At 38.9% G+C, this 22,404-nt stretch overlaps 1 protein-coding gene across 1 annotated transcript in view; it reads left to right on the forward strand.

Moving 5' to 3' along the window:
* The first annotated feature begins 2,485 nt into the window (after positions 1-2,485).
* The window catches only part of LOC138616599 (neurexophilin-4), a 45,243-nt gene continuing 25,324 nt past the window's right edge, over positions 2,486-22,404 (forward strand). The window contains exon 1 of the mRNA XM_069691033.1: positions 2,486-2,919. Coding sequence (XP_069547134.1) covers positions 2,866-2,919 — 54 coding nt within the window. The 5' untranslated portion in view covers positions 2,486-2,865. The remainder of the gene's footprint in view (positions 2,920-22,404) is intronic.

The raw sequence follows: 22,404 nt of genomic DNA on the forward strand, positions 1-22,404 counted from the left end.
CATCGTAGTAAGATGTTGTGTCTCAAAATGTTGAGCTAAAGGTCATAACAGGTTTGTTAATGTCTCCTTTAAAATTATAATCGTATACTATTTATTTGTCTATTTGTTTAGCCAGGAATATTTTGAGGTAAGTTTATTTTCAAAGGCAAAGTTTTTAGTATCAAGGAAGTTAGTCTGGGTATTGTATCCTCAGGTGTCTGTGTGCTTAGATTTAGGTAACTAAATCTTTTTAGGTGACACGTTTATCTCAAAATGTATATGCAAATAGTATATAAATTCTATTTTCAGGATTTGCTCATCTGCTGTTGTTCACTACTCTGAGTACTTACTATACTTGAAGAATGTAAATGAGATATTTCACTCTTGCAGATTTTAATTTGTAAGTGTCTCTTCTTGTAGAGTTGATCTCTTGCATTAGCTGACCCTGAAGATTGCCACATGATGTGAATGATTGCAGTTGTCCAGCTGAGATGGTTATATATTTGAAGTTTTGCTTTGACAGGTCTGCTATTAGAAATAACAGTTTGACACTTTCTTTTTGCTCATCCAGCAATTTGCAGACCCTTCTGGCTGAAATGATCAGTATCCATCTTAATCTTTCTGCCACTCCATTCTCTCCATTGTACAAACACAGAGCCTAGTGTTTGAGTGAGGACTGTTTGCCCCGGCGTGCAGGGACTCTTTCCCTCGCAGGGAGGCAGTGCTGTGTCATTCACACACTGATGAGAGCCACAGACAGATTACACACAGTGCATTCCAGTGGCTTATAATAGATTGTTAATGTACAATATGTAGAGTCACACATAATCACAAAGCAGAACAGAGCATTTTACAGAGGCACTCCTCTTCCTCTGTGACAGACCAGTCCCACTTCACCACCTCTGTGGCCACCAACATGTACACTTTGGACTACAGTCGCTGAAACCGGCCTTGAAAACGCACGACTACAAGTATGAGGAAGAGCCGCAGGTGAGCTGAGATGCTCCGTGTCTGAGGTAGAAAATGTATCAGCGCCCGAGTTTGGTCTGCAGACTGCCTGCCTCCCTGAGTTCAGGACCGAAAGCTGCTGTTTCTGCTCATGGGATAGATACGGTCTACAGAGAGAGAACAGAACTTAGAGAGTCAGAAGTTTTATTCATAAATTTGATTCTCTTTGGAGACACAGAGAGGCAACAAAGAAAATCCAGTATACTGAGCGTGTGCGTTACTGTAGACTTGCTCTAAATACTTGGAGAAGCCACGGACAAAGAAACAGATTGAAAAATAATAAGACAGACATGTATACAAAGGGACATTAGAAAAGAACAAACAGTTGGTCATTTAGTCAATCAGACAGACGGTTATACTGAAGGGACACACTTGAACATACACAGACAGAAGGTCGAGAAAGACATTGTACAGAGGAGTCAGTCACGCAATCAGTGACAGCGTTATATAATGTTACACAGACAGATACACAGCAGACAGACACTGATCTCCACAAAAACTCACAAGACAGGCGAGCAAACACTGTGCATCTCAGATCAGTTCATTTTAAAGGTGGCTCAATCAGGCAGGCAGCAGCTGGGACTGGCCATCAGGGAGAGATGTGGGGCCACGCTGCCCCAATATATCCATGCAACATTAATATTTCAAAATTGTTTTTCTGGAAATTTATGGTCTGGCTAGCTTGAGCTGTTGGCCTCCATCACACATGGTCACTTAAATGTAACATTCAAGGTTTATGTTTTTTGTGTAAGATAATGATTGTTTTCCATCTGCAGAGATGTACATTGAGTTTTAATTTCCCCAAAGAAAGTAAGACATCTATCTATCTATCTATCTATCTATCTATCTATCTATCTATCTATCTATCTATCTATCTATCTATCTGTCTGTCTGTCTGTCTGTCTGTCTGTCTGTCTGTCTGTCTGCTGTTTTTGTTTTTTTTGTACATGTATATGAATGCAGATAGAAAACTGTGCATTTAAATGGTTCAGTCTATGTTGATAATTAAGATCATAAAGCCTATCTTATGTAAAATGTACAAACTGATTGAGATTAAGAATGTCTTAGGGGATTTAGTGTCAAATAAGTTTAATGATTATTTTCGTCATAGTTAGCTTTTAAAAACACAAACTGGCATACTTTACTATCACGGACAAGAAAGAAAAGCAACAAAACCTCACATATTCCAATTAAGATGTTTGGAGACGTCATGTTTGCTTAATTTGATTCACATTCAAGTAGTTTCTGCGAAGGACACTGTTCGTAGCATTTTATCTGATTAAGTGCTTCGAAGAACGTAAATAATTACCTCATCATTTGATCACCGACTGAACATTATAATCTACCAGTAATTGTGGTCATTGTGGTTTCCAATAAAGGAAAAGCAGCTGTGCACCGTGACGCGCGCATGGACAGAGAGAGAGAGAGAGAGAGAGAGAGAGAGAGAGAGAGGGAGAGGAGGAAAGAGAGGGTGTGCGACAGATTTCATCTCTCAAAATCAACCAGTCCGTATACCAAAAATACAAGAAGCACTGGTGATCTTCAGTGAGATCCGCTCTTAGCCTCCATCTCACAAAGTGACTTCGTCTCCGCACAAAGTTCCAGCAGACGTCAAGCAACATGAGCGGAATCAAACACCATGGATGTGCCACATGAGGCGGACCGGAGCAACTGAGACCACCGCTCAAAGTTTGCCCGTAGAACCCACTGTGACTCTGACTAAGCAAACACACAACTTTAAGCGCGTTTTTCTGCTTTTCTGACACTTTTCGCACATCGCCTGCCACTTGGGATTGCTTGGATTCCGCGGTGTGTCTTTATATGTTCAGCCGGGGAGACGTGTAGTTTTTCGGGGTGGTCCGCTATAAGGAAGGTGACATGCAGGTTCTCGGTTGGACCATAGTTCTCCTCAGCCAGTGGATTCTACGGAAGGTGAGTTTATTGCCATGCAGTGAAGTAAAAAACTGAAAATACTTTTTCATGTCCAACAGAGATTCGAGGTGCAGCGTTTGGAGGGAAACACCTTCCCTCTCCTTGTAGAGGCTCCGTTTCCTAGAAATCAATTACCTGAGAAAATGATACTTTTTTTTTTTTTTTTTATCATTGTTTCACATAAATGTTTAACGAAATCACATCCAGCAGGTGTAGTTTCTTTTTATGGAGCCGTATCGACTGTAAAATCGACTCGCTGGAACTAAGTTTAAAGTTGTTATATCTTCATAACAGCTGGTTAGACTTCAAACAGATGTTAATAGGCGTATTTATTTGGCTTCAAGTTTGTTTTATTCGACTGGAGAAAAACGCTTGTGTGACTTTCGCCTGGTTTCCAGACGCGCAGATTTCTGCTGTCTGAGCGTTTCCCCTTTTACTCCCAGTTAAGCAGCCCTCCTTATCTATTTATCTATTTGCGCTCGCAGCAACTTCCTCTAATTTTTCTTCAGAAGTTAAACACGCCCGTGGCTTGTTTTATTATCTCGTCATCGCTATGGCAAAGAGTTTGTGCGCCTAATTTGGTTGCTGCAGCTGCTGATACGTGTGGTTAAATATGCGCGTGCGTAAATGCGCGCTCTCCCTTGGCTGTTTGCGCATTATATTAGAGTTTTCTTGAATTCCTTCCAGTGTCAGTGATAATGTACATAGTATATCGAGACCTCCACACATGACAATGCAATCCAGTACAACAGGATACAATAGAAAGCTGCCTCTTCAGCTGATACACAGCCTCAACAGAACGAAAGAATAAATATATGACCTTTCACCCTATTTCTCCTCTTCTCTGTCTTTCTTCTTCATTTTCTTTCTCCTTCCTGTTCCTTTCCATCTCTACAACTGTGGATCAGTTTCCCGCCACTGATTTTTCTTTAAGCCACTTGCTGTATCTGCAAATATGGTTGTAAAAAAATGTCTGACACGGTCTAAACTGGTGGAGATTTTGACAAGTCTTTGAAATCTGCTGTTGTTACAAGCCTTACAAATCAGCCCTGCAGTGTTAAACAAGTGTTATTAGCAGACAGATGTCACTGGATTCAAGTGACGTAGTGTGGTGTTAAGGACTGTTAAGAGCTGAGGGGGTGGAGGGGTGGGGAACCTTCACTGCCAACAGATCTGCTTGGTGGACCACAATGACTAGCATTCTTTTCAAACCAAAAAGGAAAAGTGATTGGTTTGTTTTGTGTGTGATTTTTGTTTTTTAAACACCCTGTTTGGTGCTGGCAGATTGGGGTTAGGTTGTATTGTGACAGGTAATAACACCTACGCTTCTTTTGAAGATTGAATGCAAATCATTTCTCCTGCAAAGTGTGACTGCTTTCCCTCCTCAGCAGGAGAGTGCAACTTGGGTTCAAGTATTAGGATTGACTTGGTATTGATTATATCATCCGTGCTTTTCAGTAATGTGCCACTGGGAATTGTGATTGAGCTTTTTCTTAAAAAGACAAACGGGGAAAGAATCATGTTTGTTTTCACCAACTGTGTGCTGTCGATGACACTGATTTGCAGGACATTATATGACAAGGTGCATCCTGGGGAGCACTATTATCTTGACGGATTAAGAAGTGAAGAGGAAAAGGAAGCAGTGAAGAAGTGAAGGCAGGTGAACAATTAGGTAACGTAGAGGAAGTAAGAGAAAAAGTCAGCAGAGGGGAAGAGAAGAGAAAAGAAGGCTGCATTAACCACCTTTAACTTAATTTGACCGTCTCTTTGAACTAAACCAACCCTTAGTGGTCATTTCATGTAACTGAGAGGCCTGTTTAAGCACGTGTAAGAGCATAAGTGAGGGTTTGCAAGGATAGATGGGGAGAGTGGACGAGAATCCTCACAGGATATCTTCCAACTCATTTCATATTTTCTGACCGCTTTTAAAATGTAAAACCTTTTTTATACATTATTTTTCAAATTAAATGAATTTGTTGAATATATTTGGATGTTTTGGGTGATTTCTTGCATTTCTATATGTAAAAATAATAATAAAACAGTTGCATTCCTTGCATATGATGTCCTTTGCTGCAATATTGTAATTTTTTTCCACCTTGTGCTTTGAAATGATATCTACGGTAACAGCACTACAAAAGAAGAAAAGATGTGTGAAAAGCTTCTTTGCTGTTTTATGCTCCCAGTGGAAACAATAGTATTAGCCAGCATCTCAACCTGACCAAATCCTCTTATCTCCCCCATAAAACAACTAGCTATATACCCCAGGGATATTACAGCAACTGAGTCACTTTAATTTCATTATATATAGTCCTACTTCCTTTGCAATCATGTCTCATGTATTCTGCATAGCTTTGCATTTCAGTAGTCTCTGAATGTCTCGGTGAAATGTGTATGAGAAACACAGCCGAGTGTGTTTCCATGCTTCATGTTCGTGCCCACACGTTATGCACTTATTCAAGCCATTGTGGGGAGGGGGGGGGATCTGAGCCATCAGATCAGATGTTTCTCCACCATGGATTAAACAGGTGGTTGGTGGTTTCTCTCCCACTCGCTGTCTTTTTGTCCGTCCATCTGTCTGTCTACGGATCATCTAAACTGTCAAACAGCCCAGTTTCAAGAAGCAGGAGGCACCGCTGGCCTGTAATCTGTGTAAATTATATTCTCTATTCACAAACCGATTAGATATGTAATCTGTTGAATCATGATGACAGAAGCAATCATATTACTGCTATATCTGTTGCCTCTGAAATCGTTCCCAGAGATCAAAGAATTCTTTAACCTAAAAAAAACGGCACAGATTCATACAGTGTTTTAATGAATTATAACGTGCTTTGTTTTAAGGTTAAGCAACAATCCATTTTATTTCATTTGTTTTTTCTTCTTTCAACAGCCCCGTGCCCTATTTTTGACAAACCATTACTCTTGAAATGAGTCGTCACTTGTTTGATACAGTGAATAGTGTCCCTTTAGGTTTTGTAAAAGCCCTAATGAGAAGGAATTTTAATTTAAATATTTGAAGATGTCATATTTTAGAGTAATCTAAAATACAACATTATTATAAATACATAGATTCTGCTTTGCACAAACATGTGTCATCACTGTTTAGTTAATGGTACTGTAGGATTGCAAAATGTACATGTAATTGTATTTTCTTATGATTAAATTAAGGCATTATTATTAAAAATTAAAAGAAGTAAAGTCGAGTATGGATAATAACTACTTCAAAATCCCACCAGTATTCTGCAAATTCTAGATTATCAGGTTATAACAATGGAGTTCAACAGCAGGCCAAAAAAAAAAAAAAAAAAAAAAAATCACCATAATAGTGCCCAAATTCAATTACAAACAAGGTGTGCACCTTCTCTTTGACTGACAGGTCGACTACACATGAAGTTACAAGAAAGGAAGCGTTATGTCTGAAATTATTGATAAGGCAAAGGTATTATTTTTAAGACACAAAAGAAGAGAAACCCATAGCATTTTTGGGGGTTAGGAAAGAGCTGCTGCTGCTGCTGTCACTGCTGAACGGGCCTCTTGTGGGTGTTTGGTTTGATTCCTGTTAGAGCCACCTGTTTATTTTGATATGCAGATGTTAAAGGTGTTCCTGGGTCAAAGATTCACCCACTGTTCATACATAGTAAAATTATTTAAGCACTGTTTTATTTTATCATCAAGAGCAGAAGAAATATTCACATCCTCTATTTAAGAAAAAGCAGTAATACCACACTGACAATATGTAAAACTGCTGCAATTAAAACATCAAGTAAACGTAAGTGTATTATTAGAAAAATGCATTTCAAGTATTACAAATGAAAGTAGCCATAATGCAGAAAAATGACCCCTGTGAGTGAAAATCTATAATATATTATATTACTAGATTATTATTACTGATATAATATTTTGTAAGTGATATTTTACTGTTATAGGTGGTGGAGGCGTAGTTAACTTGAACTATTTTATATATCGTCATGTAGTTACATCTATAACATGATGTCATATTTCATTATCTGATCATATGTAGCTTGTAACAGAAAAGTAACAATAGCTGGAAAATCAATATGAGTACAGTATTTCCCTTTAGCCTGAAGTATAAAGTATAATCAAATGGTAATATTACAGTAGCAGTATTTGTACATAAGCACGGAATGATTTAAAAATACTCACACTCCACCACTGACCCTCACTCTAAGGTTGCTGTCACAGTTAATGAGCTCCACTATATGTAATTTTTTAACCTAGCAGTTGCACATTATAAGTCCTATTTTTTTGTGTTTTATCCTGATGGTCTGGTTCTGTCCTCACAGCAATTGAATTTACATTCAAACTGTGTAACACAACATTTCTTGGGCTTAATTAGTTTCAAGGATTTTATATTTCCTGTCACTTTCAGCACAGAGGAAACAATCTGGTCATGCATGTGAGGAGTAGCTGGAGATAGCTGCATCTTAGAGCTCAGCCCTCTCCTCATTCTGGTCCTGTGGAGTCTCACTGTGAATAATCTGAGGTAGTAAAAACAACAGAAAAGTGAATTAGAAGTGAAGGTTCAAGTTCATGTTTATTTATAAAGCATGTGCCTCAAAGTTCTTTCAAAAAGCACAGGTATATAAAAATAACTTGTATGATAGTTTATGGCGAAGATGGGAAGGGAGTGGACTTCTGACATTCAGCCAAAAGCATTTTGACCAGGTTCTAATGTTACCTCATGTACTTCCTACTTCAGCTGGCTTCATTCGAACCAGTCTGAGGTAGAACAGATGTGCCTCAGGTTTAGTTGCAGACCCACATCACACTTCTTCAAACAGAAAAGAAACAGCTGGAAAACAGGGGATGTGGCATTTTCACTGTTACATGTGTAACAGCCTTTGGAGCTAATTTTAGTTTCCGAGATGCCTTTAATCAAAACCCAGATCAGAACTTTGACCCAATCTGGCTTCACTGACTCATCAAAAGCACGTCTGTCTGTTCTAATGTTACCTCGTTTATTGCTGTTTTACACTGAAGCTGTTTTCAGTGTGTTCAAGTGTTACCCCTTTCAGAGTAATTACCACTTACACTGATTTAATGAAGCAGGATAATAACATTCATTTGTGAAGTAAACACAATTTCAGACTTCCAATTTCAACGTGGTTCTCATTTCATTTTTAGATTAGCAAAATACTAACCTCAAAAAGATTCAACATGGAATTTCATGATTTTGTCACACATTATTGATTTTGCTTAAACATAATCATTTTGAATAATGTTTTTTGTAATGAAAAGTGTTCCTTCAAATATTTAATCAGGACCATTTAGACCAGCCGAGGTTATGAAATTACTCTGAATGTGAAACACTTTGTACTAATATATAATGGCTTCCACCACGAATAGGTTGACTTTGTATCTTTGTTTTGTAGCTTTGAAATTTATATTTTTTTGCACTGTCACCATGAGAAAAATAATCCGTACAATTTAGTTGTGCATTACTCAAGATGACTTTGCTAACTCGACTGGGTCCAATGGGTTCACAGATACAGTAAGACATATGAAATTTAGAATAGATTCAATAAATTTATACATTTTAAATATTTAAAAATATTGAGAAAAGGAAAATAATTTACAGTCAGACACATTTGTTTGTTACTGGTTTAAGTTTTGATCTGTTGGAAAACCGTACAAGACTGCCAATAGTACAGTAATATAGGTGGTATTTGAATTAACTCCATGAGACAATAATTTGTTTTTTTTATCAAAGCAGAGTGGTGGACTTAATCAGTTCCATGACTGAAGTCTATGTGAAGTTATTCATAATTCAGGATACATTTTGTCAAAAGGTCAAACCTTTTACAGGTGCAGCTGTTTTGTTTGATTTTTTTTTAACATACATTTTCAGAGGTTTGCACTGTTTAAAGTACACAATCGGGATCATTGTCCAGTATGTAGATATTGTTTGGGTCTAACCGTCGTGCAAAATGTTAAAAATAAATTCTTGATAGAAAGCCAACTTTTAAAAAAAATAAAGCAGGAATCATTAAGTCTAGATCATTTATTTTGTGGGAAACATGAATAGGGGAGCAACATTTTATGGCTATCAGTTCCATAATTGTCAACTTGGACAAAAATGTTGCAACAACAGACTGATACCATCCTTAAAGCTCCACCTCCAGCAATGCTAAAAACATCGGGAAAAATGATATGCTACTGACCATGAGAGACCCGCTAATGTCTGAATCATAAGACTGATACATATTCATACGTGATTAATTGTGCTGCCCACTCTGACTTTATTTGGGCTTTATGTTCAAACACTGTATGTGCAAACACAGCACAGGTAAATAATTGGTGTTCACCTTAAATAGTTTCATGCCCTTCAAGAAGTTTAATTGTCTGTTGGGACATTTGTTTCTATTTATTCCATGTCCGATGCTTTCCATAGTTATTTTAAAATAAACACTTTTAAAATAGTACAAGCTATTTGAAGTAAACAAAGAAGTTATTTTATATTAAAATAAACATAATTTTTTTCTATTTATTTACAAACTGGCCTGCAGCTGTCAGAGGAGCCTTGCTTTGCTTTGGAATGACTGGTTTGTGAAAGCCAGATGGTGGGCTTGCACATTACCGCAAATAACGCTGCGAAACGGTTTGAAGCTTTTATGTTGGAAAGAAAAACATGAAAATCAGAGAAACAGAAGTAGACGATTTAAATAAACGCCCCCTTGCTGTCTCGTCTGGGCTCTTGTGATGTTCCAGAAAGCTCAAGTTAATATAAAATGGTAAACAGAATTTCTTTCATATGGTAACAGTTTAAAGCACCATGGCAGCGTTCAGATACAACAAAATATGTTTCCATTGGTCTCTTTTCTGGTGATTTACTACCTTCAATGGCTGAATTAAAAGTATCTGACTCTGTTTTCTGTATACTTTTGAAAGCTGTAAATAAGACTTAGAAATGTAGCAACAACAAAAAAGCTTAAGTCCTGTTGATTGCATCTATAACTTAGGACATGTAACACTGGTTGGAGGGAGAGTGTCAAAAATAAGTGTTATGCTTTAGCATAGGATTGATTCGTGGAAAAGCACGTTTGTATTGCTTTACACTCTTTTCTGTAGTTTAACCAGAAGTGCTTCATATCTTCATATATTTTGTGTGTAACATTATAATCTTGTTTGTAAACATTTTAAAACCTCTTGTCTGGCTTTATGGGCATTGCCATATAGGTTTTTTTAGTAGCCAAAAGTGACCATATTTTGAGAGGGAGGAGCGTGGGCTTGATCTGACTGAGAACCCAAGGACACTACACTATGCCCTGCCCACCTATATCGGACACCTGACAGCCTGTCAATCCAACCAGGCTTTCCTCCAAACATACCTTTGTTTGAGGTGTAATATCTAATTAAATATGGAATTATTTTCAGATAAATCATCAGAACACTAATCAGAAAGAATAAATGTAACTCATGACACCATAATCACTTCATATTCAAGTTCATGTCCAGTGCTCTATATATATATACAGTATTTATACAGTATATAGGTCAGTCTGTCCATCAGAATTAAACCAACATGTTGCCACAGCCATATAACCTCTGAACCAGAGTGTTCAGTGTACTATACGCTATAACTACACCAAAGGAGAGGGTGGACATTAAATGTTAATTTTTTTCAGGGGAAAAAAATTCCATTTCTTTAATTCAGCAAGGTGAGTGGTGTTTCAACAGTCACTAGACAGTGCAAGCTTTAACATTAGTACACTGTTGTTGGAAAAGTGACTTCTTGGGCTGCAGTGAAAACACGGCCAGACAGAGAGAAGCAGAACACTGGGCTCCACATCAGACCATGTAACTAAGGTTTCACTGCCAGGACTATCTGAAAAAGAAGGCCTGTGGACAGCTGCTGCCTCAGCCCCATGAGGGTCTCACGTCTCCGGGCCTGAGCCGGCGTCCGGCCTCCAACGCAAATCTTTGTGTAACAGCCAGTTTGAGTGGTGGAGGAGGAGGAAGTGTTGATGATAGAAGTGGCAGGAGATTTTTAGTGGGACTGATCAAGAGCAAACGTGAAGCCTTTGAAACTCCATTTATTTTTTATTGTCATTTTTAATTTCTATAATCTTATCTCACACCCCCTCTCACTCCCTCAAGTTGTGTTTCCTCTGTGTCTTGCTCTTTCTGTCTTTCTGCCTCTGCTCTCTACGCGAGTGAAGGAAAGGAGGATGAGGGCAGCGAGGGCAAAGCACATATGGAGGTCCAGGTCAAGATAACCACACCTGATCTGTCTTGAACTGAGCTCTACCCACACTGCAGAACACACACTCATACAGCATTTTAATGCATCCCCGCCCACCTCAATGGATGGGCTACCATTATTACAATAGTGCTGTGTATGACTCACCAAGTCTTATGGAGTGACTGTGGAAAATTGCTCCCTGAGAGGAGTTGGTGGGGGCTAAAAAAGAAAAGAAAAGGGGGGAACATCTGTGGAGACGATAGCAGCTGAAATGGAATCAGTTTGAAAATATTACTGGTAATCTGTTTGCTGTAAAGATATGTGTCATAGACGTGTTGTACCTGTGATAAAATGAGCCGTCCCCAAGCACACACATAAACACATTTACAGCTGAGAGATAAAATTAGGGAATGCGGGGAATATGCTTCCTGATTGTTCTGTGTTGTCAGGACCAAGGTGGGCGAGACAAAGAGCTTCCTTATCACACAGCTGATACCACTGAGGTGTCACAGCTATGATGACAGGGAGGAGAAAATGAACACTTATTCAAAGCTGATAATGGGACACTACAGGTGGGTATGTTGTGACCCTGTAATGTCCATCACTGCACAATAGGCGGACCAGAGGGGAAGGACAGGGGGACCTCCACACCTTCATCCATCATTTGTTTTTGTTTTTAATGTTGTCTTTAATTCATTGTGATTCCAAACTGTTTGAAGCTGCTTTATTTTGCAATGGAGTTAGTTCTTTGGTATTTAATCATTATTTAATACTTGTATCACAGCTTCTTTCTAGCCATGCTAGTGGTCAGTCCAACCAATTTGAATGTTTGTTGTTTGTCTATCTTGTAAATGCATTTGTGCCTTCATTAGCTAGACCGTGGATATGGTCAGGAAAGAGGGCTGTAAAGGTCCGTCCACCTAGGAATCGAATCATTGGCATGTACCGTAAAGCCTTTGGCTGTTGAGGTACCTATGCAATTTGAATGTTACCAGCCCATTAAATGGTCATTATCAGTTGTCAACACTCTGATAAATATGCTTCATATTGAGCAAACTGCGCCCACAATACGACCTCTAGTGGCCAAAATGATACATTTAAGAAGTGAGAAACATCGCAAAGGAAGAAGGTTGGAGTTCGGATCGATCTAGTAGAGGACTTTCACTTATGAAACTGCTGTTCATGTCCCATGTGGATACAAAAGTCAACATTGACTAATTGTGTGCTGGTAATAGGGAAAAGTTCCCATGTGAGAACGTCCAACTCCTTTGTTAAGAGCTTTCAGATGACGACAACAAACAGGCAACATGGTCGTCCCCAGGAAATGTGCTCTAACTTTGCTTTCTGAAAACAGATAAGTGACAAACAACTTCGTCTGTATCCATAAACCAACACAGGGAAGAAATAGAGCTCTGGAGGTTGACATTTTTTGTACACCACATTTCAACACGTTGTGATGTACTACCATTGCACAGCTGGCAAACAGGCTGGGCTAGGATAACCAAGTGTGTCTATTCCACCTTATTGTTGGAGCTAGTAAATGTATTCCTTCACCAAACACTGCCATGTCGAGCAACATGAAACATACTTCTCAGAACTCTCAAAAACCACCCACTTTTCTTGAGGGATTTTCAAAGTTTGACAGGTGTTCAGCTGTGTTTTCCAACTCTGAAGTCAGAACTTTCCCAATTCCCAGTTGCCCATAAACTCACCATTATTTGAAGTCAGTATGTTTGGAAATTTACGTAACATATATAATGTGACTTACGAGACTAATGTAACTTTATTTACGTAAGGAGCATGCTTATGTCAACCCGAACCATGATCCTTCTCTAAACCTAAGCAAATCGTTTTTAAGCCTAAACCTAACTAAACTGTAACCATTTCACAATATTAACCAGGTGTTTATTATTGTTAGCATGACGATGAAAGTCCAGTACAACATACAGTCATACATGTTGTTGATAACATGTCAGCTGTCTTATATGTCATTGATAACAGCCTACTGAGTCAATGCAAAGGTGGAAGAAGGCCGGATGGATTACCATAAAATATGAACACAATCACGCCCTCCTTAAGAAGATGTAGTATAACTTTCATTGCGATCCTATAACTTTGCATATAGATATAAAGCTGACCAATACATTGGATTTTTGGAATGCTAACATTCTAAGATAAAAGGGTGAACATGGTGAATGCCATACCTGCTTAACATCGGGATGTTAGTATTGTCATTGTAAAGCGCTTACTTCAAAGCAATGTTTTAAGTTCAGGTTGCTATCACGACCACAAAAAACTGAATTTTTTGCGGGAGGAGGTGTTTTTTTTTGTTTGTTCCTTAAGTCATTTATTCTGCTGTTGTTTTTCCTGAACCTCCACCAGGGTTTTGTTGTTGTTGTCCTCTTTTATATGAGTTAATAGAATCAAGCAGCAGAGGGAGATTGTCGGTGCAGTGGTCAGCCCTACTTTGGATTGGTCTACTCGTGTTGCTCCACTTTGAGAGGTCCCCAGTCATCTTTGTGATGTGAGCAGTGTGTTAATCTCTCTCTGCCTCTCTCTCTCTCTCTCTCTCTCTCTCTCTCTCTCTCTCTCTCTCTCTCTCTCTCTCTCCCTCTCTTATTCCTGGCTGCGAGGAGCAGAGTCGAGCTTTGGAAATAGATCACATCAGAAGGGACGCTTGGCTCCTGATGATGGGCACCGTGTTTGTTTCATACATGCATTGATGAGTAGCTCAGCTCTCTACGGGGGCCACCAGTTATGGCATAACGCCGCTGCCCGTGGTCAATGTGTTGCCTGGTCTCAGCTCCCCCTGGGAGAAAACACATGCCGTGCTTCATACTTTTGCTATTTGATACCGCAGAGTGTATTCTGAGGCATTCATGTGTGTTTACTGGTGCGAGCAACAAGCATGTGAACTAAACACGAGCTCACACAGAGCACTGAGACGTCGCGCAGGAGTTCTAGATGAAGTGTGAATGTATATGTTGAAGTGTGGTGCTGTATGTGCACAATTTCTAATTACCTATATATACTGTATACACTCACTTAATAGCTTATTAAAAACACCTGTGCAATCTAATGCAATACAATACAACAGTTCTGCTATACATTCTACCTTTACAGAGTTTATACATTTTCACTGATTGTTGACCTTGTAAGAAAGATGATGATTCTACTTTATGTTTATTATTGATGTCGTAATGGGTGGTAACATCGTACTAAAACGTGTTCCTACAGCACAGGATTACATCAGATTGCGCAGGTGTAGCTAATAAATTGAGCGTAGATGGGCTGTGGGGTTTCTCTTTTCCACACATACACACAATATGTATATTTTTATAGCACACATACAGTAGTTAGGAGATATTAGACAACCTTGGGTTTTCACAATATCCTATGATTAATAGTGACACACCTGGAGGAGAGATATAGAATAGGATTTTGTGTATGTAATGAAATATTAAAGTGTAATCCGAGCCGCACCAAATATCATAACTCACGGTGCAGATGGCAGAGAAAGCTCAGGGTCAGCTCAGTGTGAGGACCCTGCATCGCATGAGACCGTGGAGGAGGGATTAGTTTTTATCATTTTTTAATATCTCCGGCACAGCTTGTAATGCATTAATTCAGACAAGCATTGAATTTATTGGAGAACTGAGGCAGAGAGGGAAAAAAGACATAGGTAACCCAACTAGATTGGTGACCCCTTTGGTCAACCGCGGTATGCTCTGAAGCTTGGCATTCACAGTCCTAATAAATAAAAGATCCTCCGGAAATCCACTGGACATAAAATCTCTGGGATTTTATGATGTTGATTTTTAAGAAGATATGTAACAATGAGGTTTTGTTTCCCATCTTTTTTGTCCATCTGGGATTTCAGGAGCTACATAGGATGCATTATTGAGATTAAAGCATGACAACATGATCGTACATGTTATTTCTTTGGATTTGTTTCCTGTAGACTGTTTCCCCATGTCAAAACTGTCTTTATATATTGTTTGCTGGCTTAATGGAGAGTGGCCAGGAGATTTCAGCGGAGAACCGAGCACTCCACACAACCATTTGGTCACAGATCCCTCGGACCTCTCTCAGTCTATTTCCCTGTCTTTCTGTCTCTGACTGGCTTTCATCTTACACCTCTCTCACCTGCCACACCTGCCTGTCAACACCTTCACAATCGACCCTCTATCTTTCACTCCATTGCCCCATTTCCCGTCTTCCTCCTCTTCTCTACCATCATACCGGTCACGCCCAGCCCACAACTCCTCCGCCACTGTGTCTGATTAAAATGTAGCCCTGGAAGAAACAAAATGTGTAAGGACTGTCTCATAGTTTCAGTTTCCATCACCTAGTGCGCTGATAGGTTGTGCTGTGAAGATGAGTTTTATTTTTCCCTTTTCCTCTCCTGGTGGTTTCTGGCTTCAGTCACCATGTTTCTCTCTGGGTGTTTCTGGATCAAGACATGGCAGTTCTTGCTGTTGAATTATATAAAATCTCTGCTTGGTTTTTAGTTAATTAGCCTGAGCAAAGAAGTAGTGGGAGTGCGGTGGGGGGGGGATGTTGATGGCAAGAGGGAAGAAATGGTGTGTGTGTGTGTGTGTGTGTGTGTGTGTGTGTGTGTGTGTGTGTGTGTGTGTGTGTGTGTGTGTGTGTGTGTGTGTGTGTGTGTGTGTGTGTGTGTGTGTGTGTGTGTGTGTGTGTGGAGGCGGTGAGACTTTCCCTCCTTTAACTTGGTCCAAGTTGGCCCAAAGGATGCTTCCGGGGAGGGAGTCTGGGTCAGGGCGAAGGAAGGCGAGAAGTGCAGAACAGACTGAACTTGCGGCTGTGTAGGCAGAAGGTAACATCAGAAAATCCTCTTACATCTTAATTGCCCTCACATTAACACATTTCACTTTAGTCCTCATGTAGAGCTTAACTGTGAGCGTGCGTTAGAGGACCTTGACATGCATTTTACCACTTGATGCTTTTGATGTTTTTACAGATTATAAACAAGTGAAGGATGAAAAAGGGTTGTAGCTGTCTGTGAGAAAATACTGATATTGAGTAACCTCGTAGAACCAGTCAACAAATTTGTTCACTCACTGATAAAGCTCGCTGTGTGTGTCCTTTAATTATCAACTGGTGTTGACCAAAATCCCCTTGGTGATGATTAGATCCAGCTTTAACAATGGAGATATATTACCACCTGAATATGGGAGCAGGTCACTCAATAGGCTGTTAATTGGCTTTTTCGGAACTTCATTGGAGAAATTGCAAATTCTATTTTCAGCTCATAAAAGTGACTTGTAAAAAAAATGTTCATGCAAAATTTGATAGTGGGTATTTCATCTGGCTTTTTTTTTGTAGTCTGCAGGTAATTAGAGGCATATTAAATTAGATTTATTTCTAATCATAGATGGCTTGTAAATGTAATGTAATATAATGTAAATCCTGTCAAACTTTAAAATGTTAAAAGGGCTTGTTATACGAGGCTGTCCACATCAGATAAATGACTACATTTGTCGTCTGTTCAAGCACATAAAGCATTGTCTCTTTATGTCGTTCTGGAAAGCAACCTTTAGTAGTCATGCTAATAATTACTATAATTAATTAAGGTGGTAGTGTGACATTGTTGTAATGTAAAAGTGATTTAGGAGGAGGTCAGAGTGGATGGTTGATGATCACTATCCCTCCCTCGTAGTGCGATTGTTTGTTCGGTCACAGCCTTATTTCCAATGTGACGAATTAATTTTAAATCCGCACATGTACCAGTTCATGACAGCTGAGCAGACTCCATCTACTGACGCCCATGATAGGATTAAAAAACCCTAAACATAAGAGGAACTTGTGGTGGGATTGTTTTGTAATCTTACCCAAGTATGTCTGTAGAGATTGTCAGTCATCCAGGTCAATTTAAGTCCAAAGGCAATTGGAACTCCCCTCAAGTCTGTTATAACTGAAGAAGCTTTTCGGACGAGAGCTGCAACGGCTTTAAGAAACTCAGAAAAGTCCGGTTGCCTTTGGATAACACTGCAAGTAGTTTCTTCAACCATTCCCACAATGTTTCCCTGATAATAATTAGGTACATAAAGTTGAACAAACCTCAAACATCACTGACACTAGAATATATTTGAGTCACTAAAAAACTTCAAAGGCATTATATACTGCAGGCTACGCAATCACTGAATCCTGTTCAATTTGAAACCACTCTGCAAAGGTCACTGATTATTAAGTGGTCCACACTCACTTCTCAGTCTGTTTTTTAGATTGTCATATCATGTCCAAATTTCTGCTTGAAGGCTTTTCTTAAACTATAGTGGCCTAAATTTTGAGAATTGTTTATTATTGTTTGAAATTTAAACCGCGTTGATTTAATTTAATTTGAACTTAAAACAACTTTCCTTTTTTTAAACCTTTATTTCACACTAGAACATTCCAACAACAAAACAACAGCAGTGGAGGGAACGTAAAGTTCTAATGCAATAAATTCAGAAACTGGCCTTTATAAAGACTGAAACTGCAACTCTTCTCACTCCTATAAAACAATAAAGTTCTCTTTCCTGGTCAGAAAACTGCAGAGGGAATCATTTTCCAGAGGCCTCAGTTCACTCCGCTCAGCAGATGTCACCCTCCCCTCAGCAAACACTTGGACCAGACCCCAAACCTGCATGTAGCAACATGACCAGTCAGGGACAGTGACATAATGTGGCACCTAGAGAACTAGACAGACAGAGAATGGAGGCGACAGACAGAGAGACAAATGGAGAATCAGATACGTCTCATCAGCGAGAGGCTGCATCTCTCTGCAGAAGGCTGGGCTTCAATATGTTCAGATGAGGAGAGCGTGAACAGTGTAATGCAGCATAAACAAGGAGGGCAGCAGCAGAACAGTGTGATCCCTGAAGGACCAACCCGCGGATTGCTGATCATACTTTACTTTCTCTGCTTCTGACTTTGGGCAGAGTAGCTGCCAACAGTATAACCTTAAACTCTCAGTGCATGCATGCTAAAAAGAAATATGTTTGCATGAGTGAAAGCATTAAGTTCAGCTAACTATAGTTTAGGGATGAAAACGCAGTGATCGCTTGGTTGAACTTAGTTAATTTGCAAGCGCTCTGATCCAGTTGACCCTTCCCGTCTTCACTCTCATTTTTGCTACAAGCTGTCCACGAATAGACACAATGCTTTATTTTTTTATGCTCACATTTATATTTAAGTAGAATTTACCTGGCAAATGAAAAATTAAATGAAATTGTGTGTTGTTGTTTTTTTAACAAACAGGTTTCATGCTCTGCAAATCACTTGTCCTGTGCTCTTTTTTTTTTTTTTTTTTGGTAAGAAATCAGAAAGGTAACAATTTAAATATAACATTTTCGGTATGGGCACTTGTAGCCTGATATTACTGTGATATAATTGTTTTACTTTAACCAAACAAGTGATTCCATGTGAAACATATTTATAGAGTGATCCATCACCACTGTTGTAACATATCATCTGCTTACATGGACACAAAGAAATTTATTTATTGACCTCCACGCATTTCATTTGGCAAATAATGAGAAGCATGTATACACAGTTGATTATCACAATACACTACAACCAGCTCATTTAGAAGTGGGGTGAAGGTGCAAAAAAAAAGTGTTAAAGCTTCATTTGGTAAATTACCAAAAATGTACAGTGTAAAGATGACTGACGGTGGATGATGTCAGTTGAAAAACACAAGAAGAGTTACAACAGAGTAGTTTTATAAATAATGATCTTCCTCCTTACAGACATGGAAAGGCCACACCTTAGCTTGGCGAACAAGCTGACATATCCGCTGTAGAAGTGCAGCTGTCAGTAGCTGACGATGATCTTTGACTTTAAAAACTGCTGACTGCTGAGTTCACTTCGTTGACAGTCCTAATAATGGGGCTGTAGCATATGGCAAAAACTGGTCAAGGATTTAATTGTAGTCACGCCAAAATGCTGATTCATCATGAGCTTAGCGTTCCACTGACATTTCCTCTAGCGCCACCAGCAGGTTGACGTTTGTGTTTTATTTTGGTTTTGTTTGGTAAAATGTGTCAACAATTCTCAGATGATTTGCCATAAAATTGTATTCACATTTTTATCCAGAATAATTTGCATATTAGCATTGACATTGTGAGCATGTTGCAACGCCAGTATCAGCATAGCTTAAAGTAAAGTACATTCTCTCAGAACTGCGTGTCTCTCGTTTGGTTCTCCTCTCTGTTTCCACCTCCTCTGCTCTTCCTTGTTATACCAACTCCTCTTGTTTTCGAGGGTATTCATTTCCTCGCCATTTTTTCTCTGTCACTCTGTGGTTAGATGTTTTCATGCAGTCGAGATAAGGGGGCCGGGGTGATCTCGTGTCTTGCTGCATCAGACAGCGCAGTATTGAGAGGCCAGCATCGTGTCCTGATGGCCCGCTGAGCCACATAAATCAAACACATATGCGCACACAAGGACAGAAAGAAAGAGATTAAAAAGATATCTGTGAGAGATTGACTACCCTGTTGCCTTGTAAAACAGAATGGCCAAAAACCATGCAACTATATATACACACACCTGTGTGGTAGTCTGGTATCAAATATCCCTGTGTGAGACCTTGAAAGAGTAAACCCTGACTTCGAGAGCCACACGCGCCCAGAATTTATGGCGTAGTTTACTAGCTGGACATAACCTTAAAGTAATATCAAAAATGACGTGTCCACAAATTTTGCTCCCAACCTAATTGTGTGCCTCAAGGTTTATCACATCGAACAGAATCTCATCAGGCAAAGCAATTTCTGCTTAACTGGATGTGCGTTATTTGGAGATTGCCACATCCACTAAATAGAGATTAAAATGAGATTTACAAATGAATGTTGCTGATAAATGTTTTTTGTAATTTTCTCAGATGTTTAATCCACGCGGTCAGTGCTTCCCACGAGCCTCCCTGCATCATCAATTCTGTAATTCACATTCCTCCCCCAGTTTTTTTTTCTTCTTACATTTTTATATCAGATACATGACCAGGTCCAGTTATTATCTTTCACAGGGCAGAGATTACAAAAGGCTTTAACATTTTATGTGTTCTTGAATAATATGTGTGTTGCAGACCATGTTAACAATTTGCTGCTGCATCTAAACATCTCTGGTGTCTTCATGCACATTGCCTCCACAATGATTTCTATTTTGTCAAGAATTGATTTTCATCTGTGATAACAAATGTTCTTTGTTGAGATATAACCCACCCTCCCATTTTCATTTACTGCATCTGATGTAGCAAAGATTAGATTCTGTTAGCCAAACATTTAGTTAATGATTTCATTCTTGCTCTTCATTGAAATATCAGACCCCACTGACACATTTCCAGTGATGTAGATATTGCATTCTGTTGCCAAATAATTGTATACTTGTTTTATAGATCAAACTGAATGTCATGATGGATAAAGAGGTCTCAGATGTTTTTTCGGTTTGTGTTCATACAACAGTGAATTTATGCTATTTCTTCCAGGTTTAAAAAAGGTGGGAAATTATTGGGCGTGCAGCCAATTTAATTTCACACTGTCGGTGAAGTGGATTTGATGTTGGAGGTAAACATAAAACGTGAGAATGTAAGTGTTGCTATGTGAAAATATGAGAATAGTTAACATCTCAACAGTGACATTGTCTACAATTTAGTTGTAAAAGCTGTGATACTGAGAGGTTGAATGAACTTACCCAACCCTTTGCCTCGGTACAAACAACAAGTGTTACATTTTGAGGGAATCTTTCAAGAAATGCCAGTTAAACATTGTGGTTATTATTTAAGGTAATGACCTATGATTATTTATGCTTTTAAAACAGTTGCTGTTAGAACCCACCAACCAACTAAGCAATTCATCACTACTTTCTGTGAACCCTTCATGATACTTCTCAAGTCAGAGAAACTTTCCTGCGAGATCAACTTTAATTGTCGCCACAAGTCATCAATTATGCAGTGACTGACTTAGCTGACGATCTGTGATGTGTGTCAGTAATTTAAATTCAGTCTTCCGCAGTTTTCCCTCCTGTTTGTAGTTAGTTTTGCTGACGATATTTGACATATACCCTCTGATTAGGATTAAAATCATTATTATTGTGTGTTATTTCTATATTCACAGCACAGACAAGTTTACACCATAGAATCAATTCTGATATAGTCACAAAATAAACTCAACTTTTTTCTGCACGGTTTTATGATCTAAAATGCAAAATAACCACCAAGGGCTGTGATTTACTTTTTTAATATGTATTTTTCGTATTTCCTTCTAGAAGTAGGTAAAAGCATAATTATAATGATAGTAAAAATAATTCTCTGCCAAATAAAACAGCTGGTTTTAGTAGAGTATTTTGTCATACAGTATGTTCATAATGGAATTTCTAGTTTAAACATCTATAAGAGGTTTGTCCAATTAGAACTCAGAACCAAACTCTGTATTTTAAAAATAGAGAAAAAGCAGGCTGCCAGTTTGATAATATTTGGATGACTTATTGATTCACAGATTTCTTCTTAGCATCAAAGCAAGAGGTCGAGTTGGTGCATTAGCAGTTGAGGTCACTGTGGAAAATAATATTCGCTCTGCATCTTATTTTGAAGAATTTTCCAAACATTATTTTGGGATGATCGATGCAGCAGCTTGTGCACACAGTGTGAATTTAGATTGGCTGCACTTTTATAGTAAACTGACTTGATTTGGATTTGTACTCAAGCTGGCACAATCAAGATGGCTCACTCTCAGTTTTGTATTCAATTACAAGCTAATTGGGATAGTCCAGCGATGATGTGAAAGGCTTTACCAAGACCACAAACAAATGTGTAAATAAAGAGTGAGCTCGTGGCTTTATTGACTTGAGGGTGTATTGGCAGAACTAACAGAGTGTGTTAAATTGGAGTCTTTGTGGGTTAATTGCCCCCTTGACATCCAAACCAACTGTAATGAGACAATCTGAAAATCTGCATTGCCCTTAGTCATTCAGAGGCAGCCGGAAAGGGTGATAGTTAAGAACTGTACAATAAAAGTTCATGTCTGCACTGTGGAGAGGGCATGAATACTTCACAAGATAAGGACATGTTTTAGATTCGTATGTTTGGGGTTAGAGGAGGAGAGACAAAAAGTCAATCAAGTCAGTTTAATGGAAATGCCATTGACAATAAATATGTTTTGAATCGAGATTTGAACCCCGGTGGTGATGCAGAGAACGTAGTCTTCATTTCTTATTTCACTTTCTGGGAGAACGTACATTAGAGTTCTCAGCATTTTTCTCTCCTTTGTTTTCAGTGATCGTTTCCTGAT

This window comes from Brachyistius frenatus, unplaced genomic scaffold (assembly GCF_029030835.1).
Source record: "Brachyistius frenatus isolate BFR_SWC_R1_liver_20210118 unplaced genomic scaffold, ASM2903083v1 Contig_10, whole genome shotgun sequence".
Lineage (NCBI taxonomy): Eukaryota > Metazoa > Chordata > Actinopteri > Embiotocidae > Brachyistius > Brachyistius frenatus.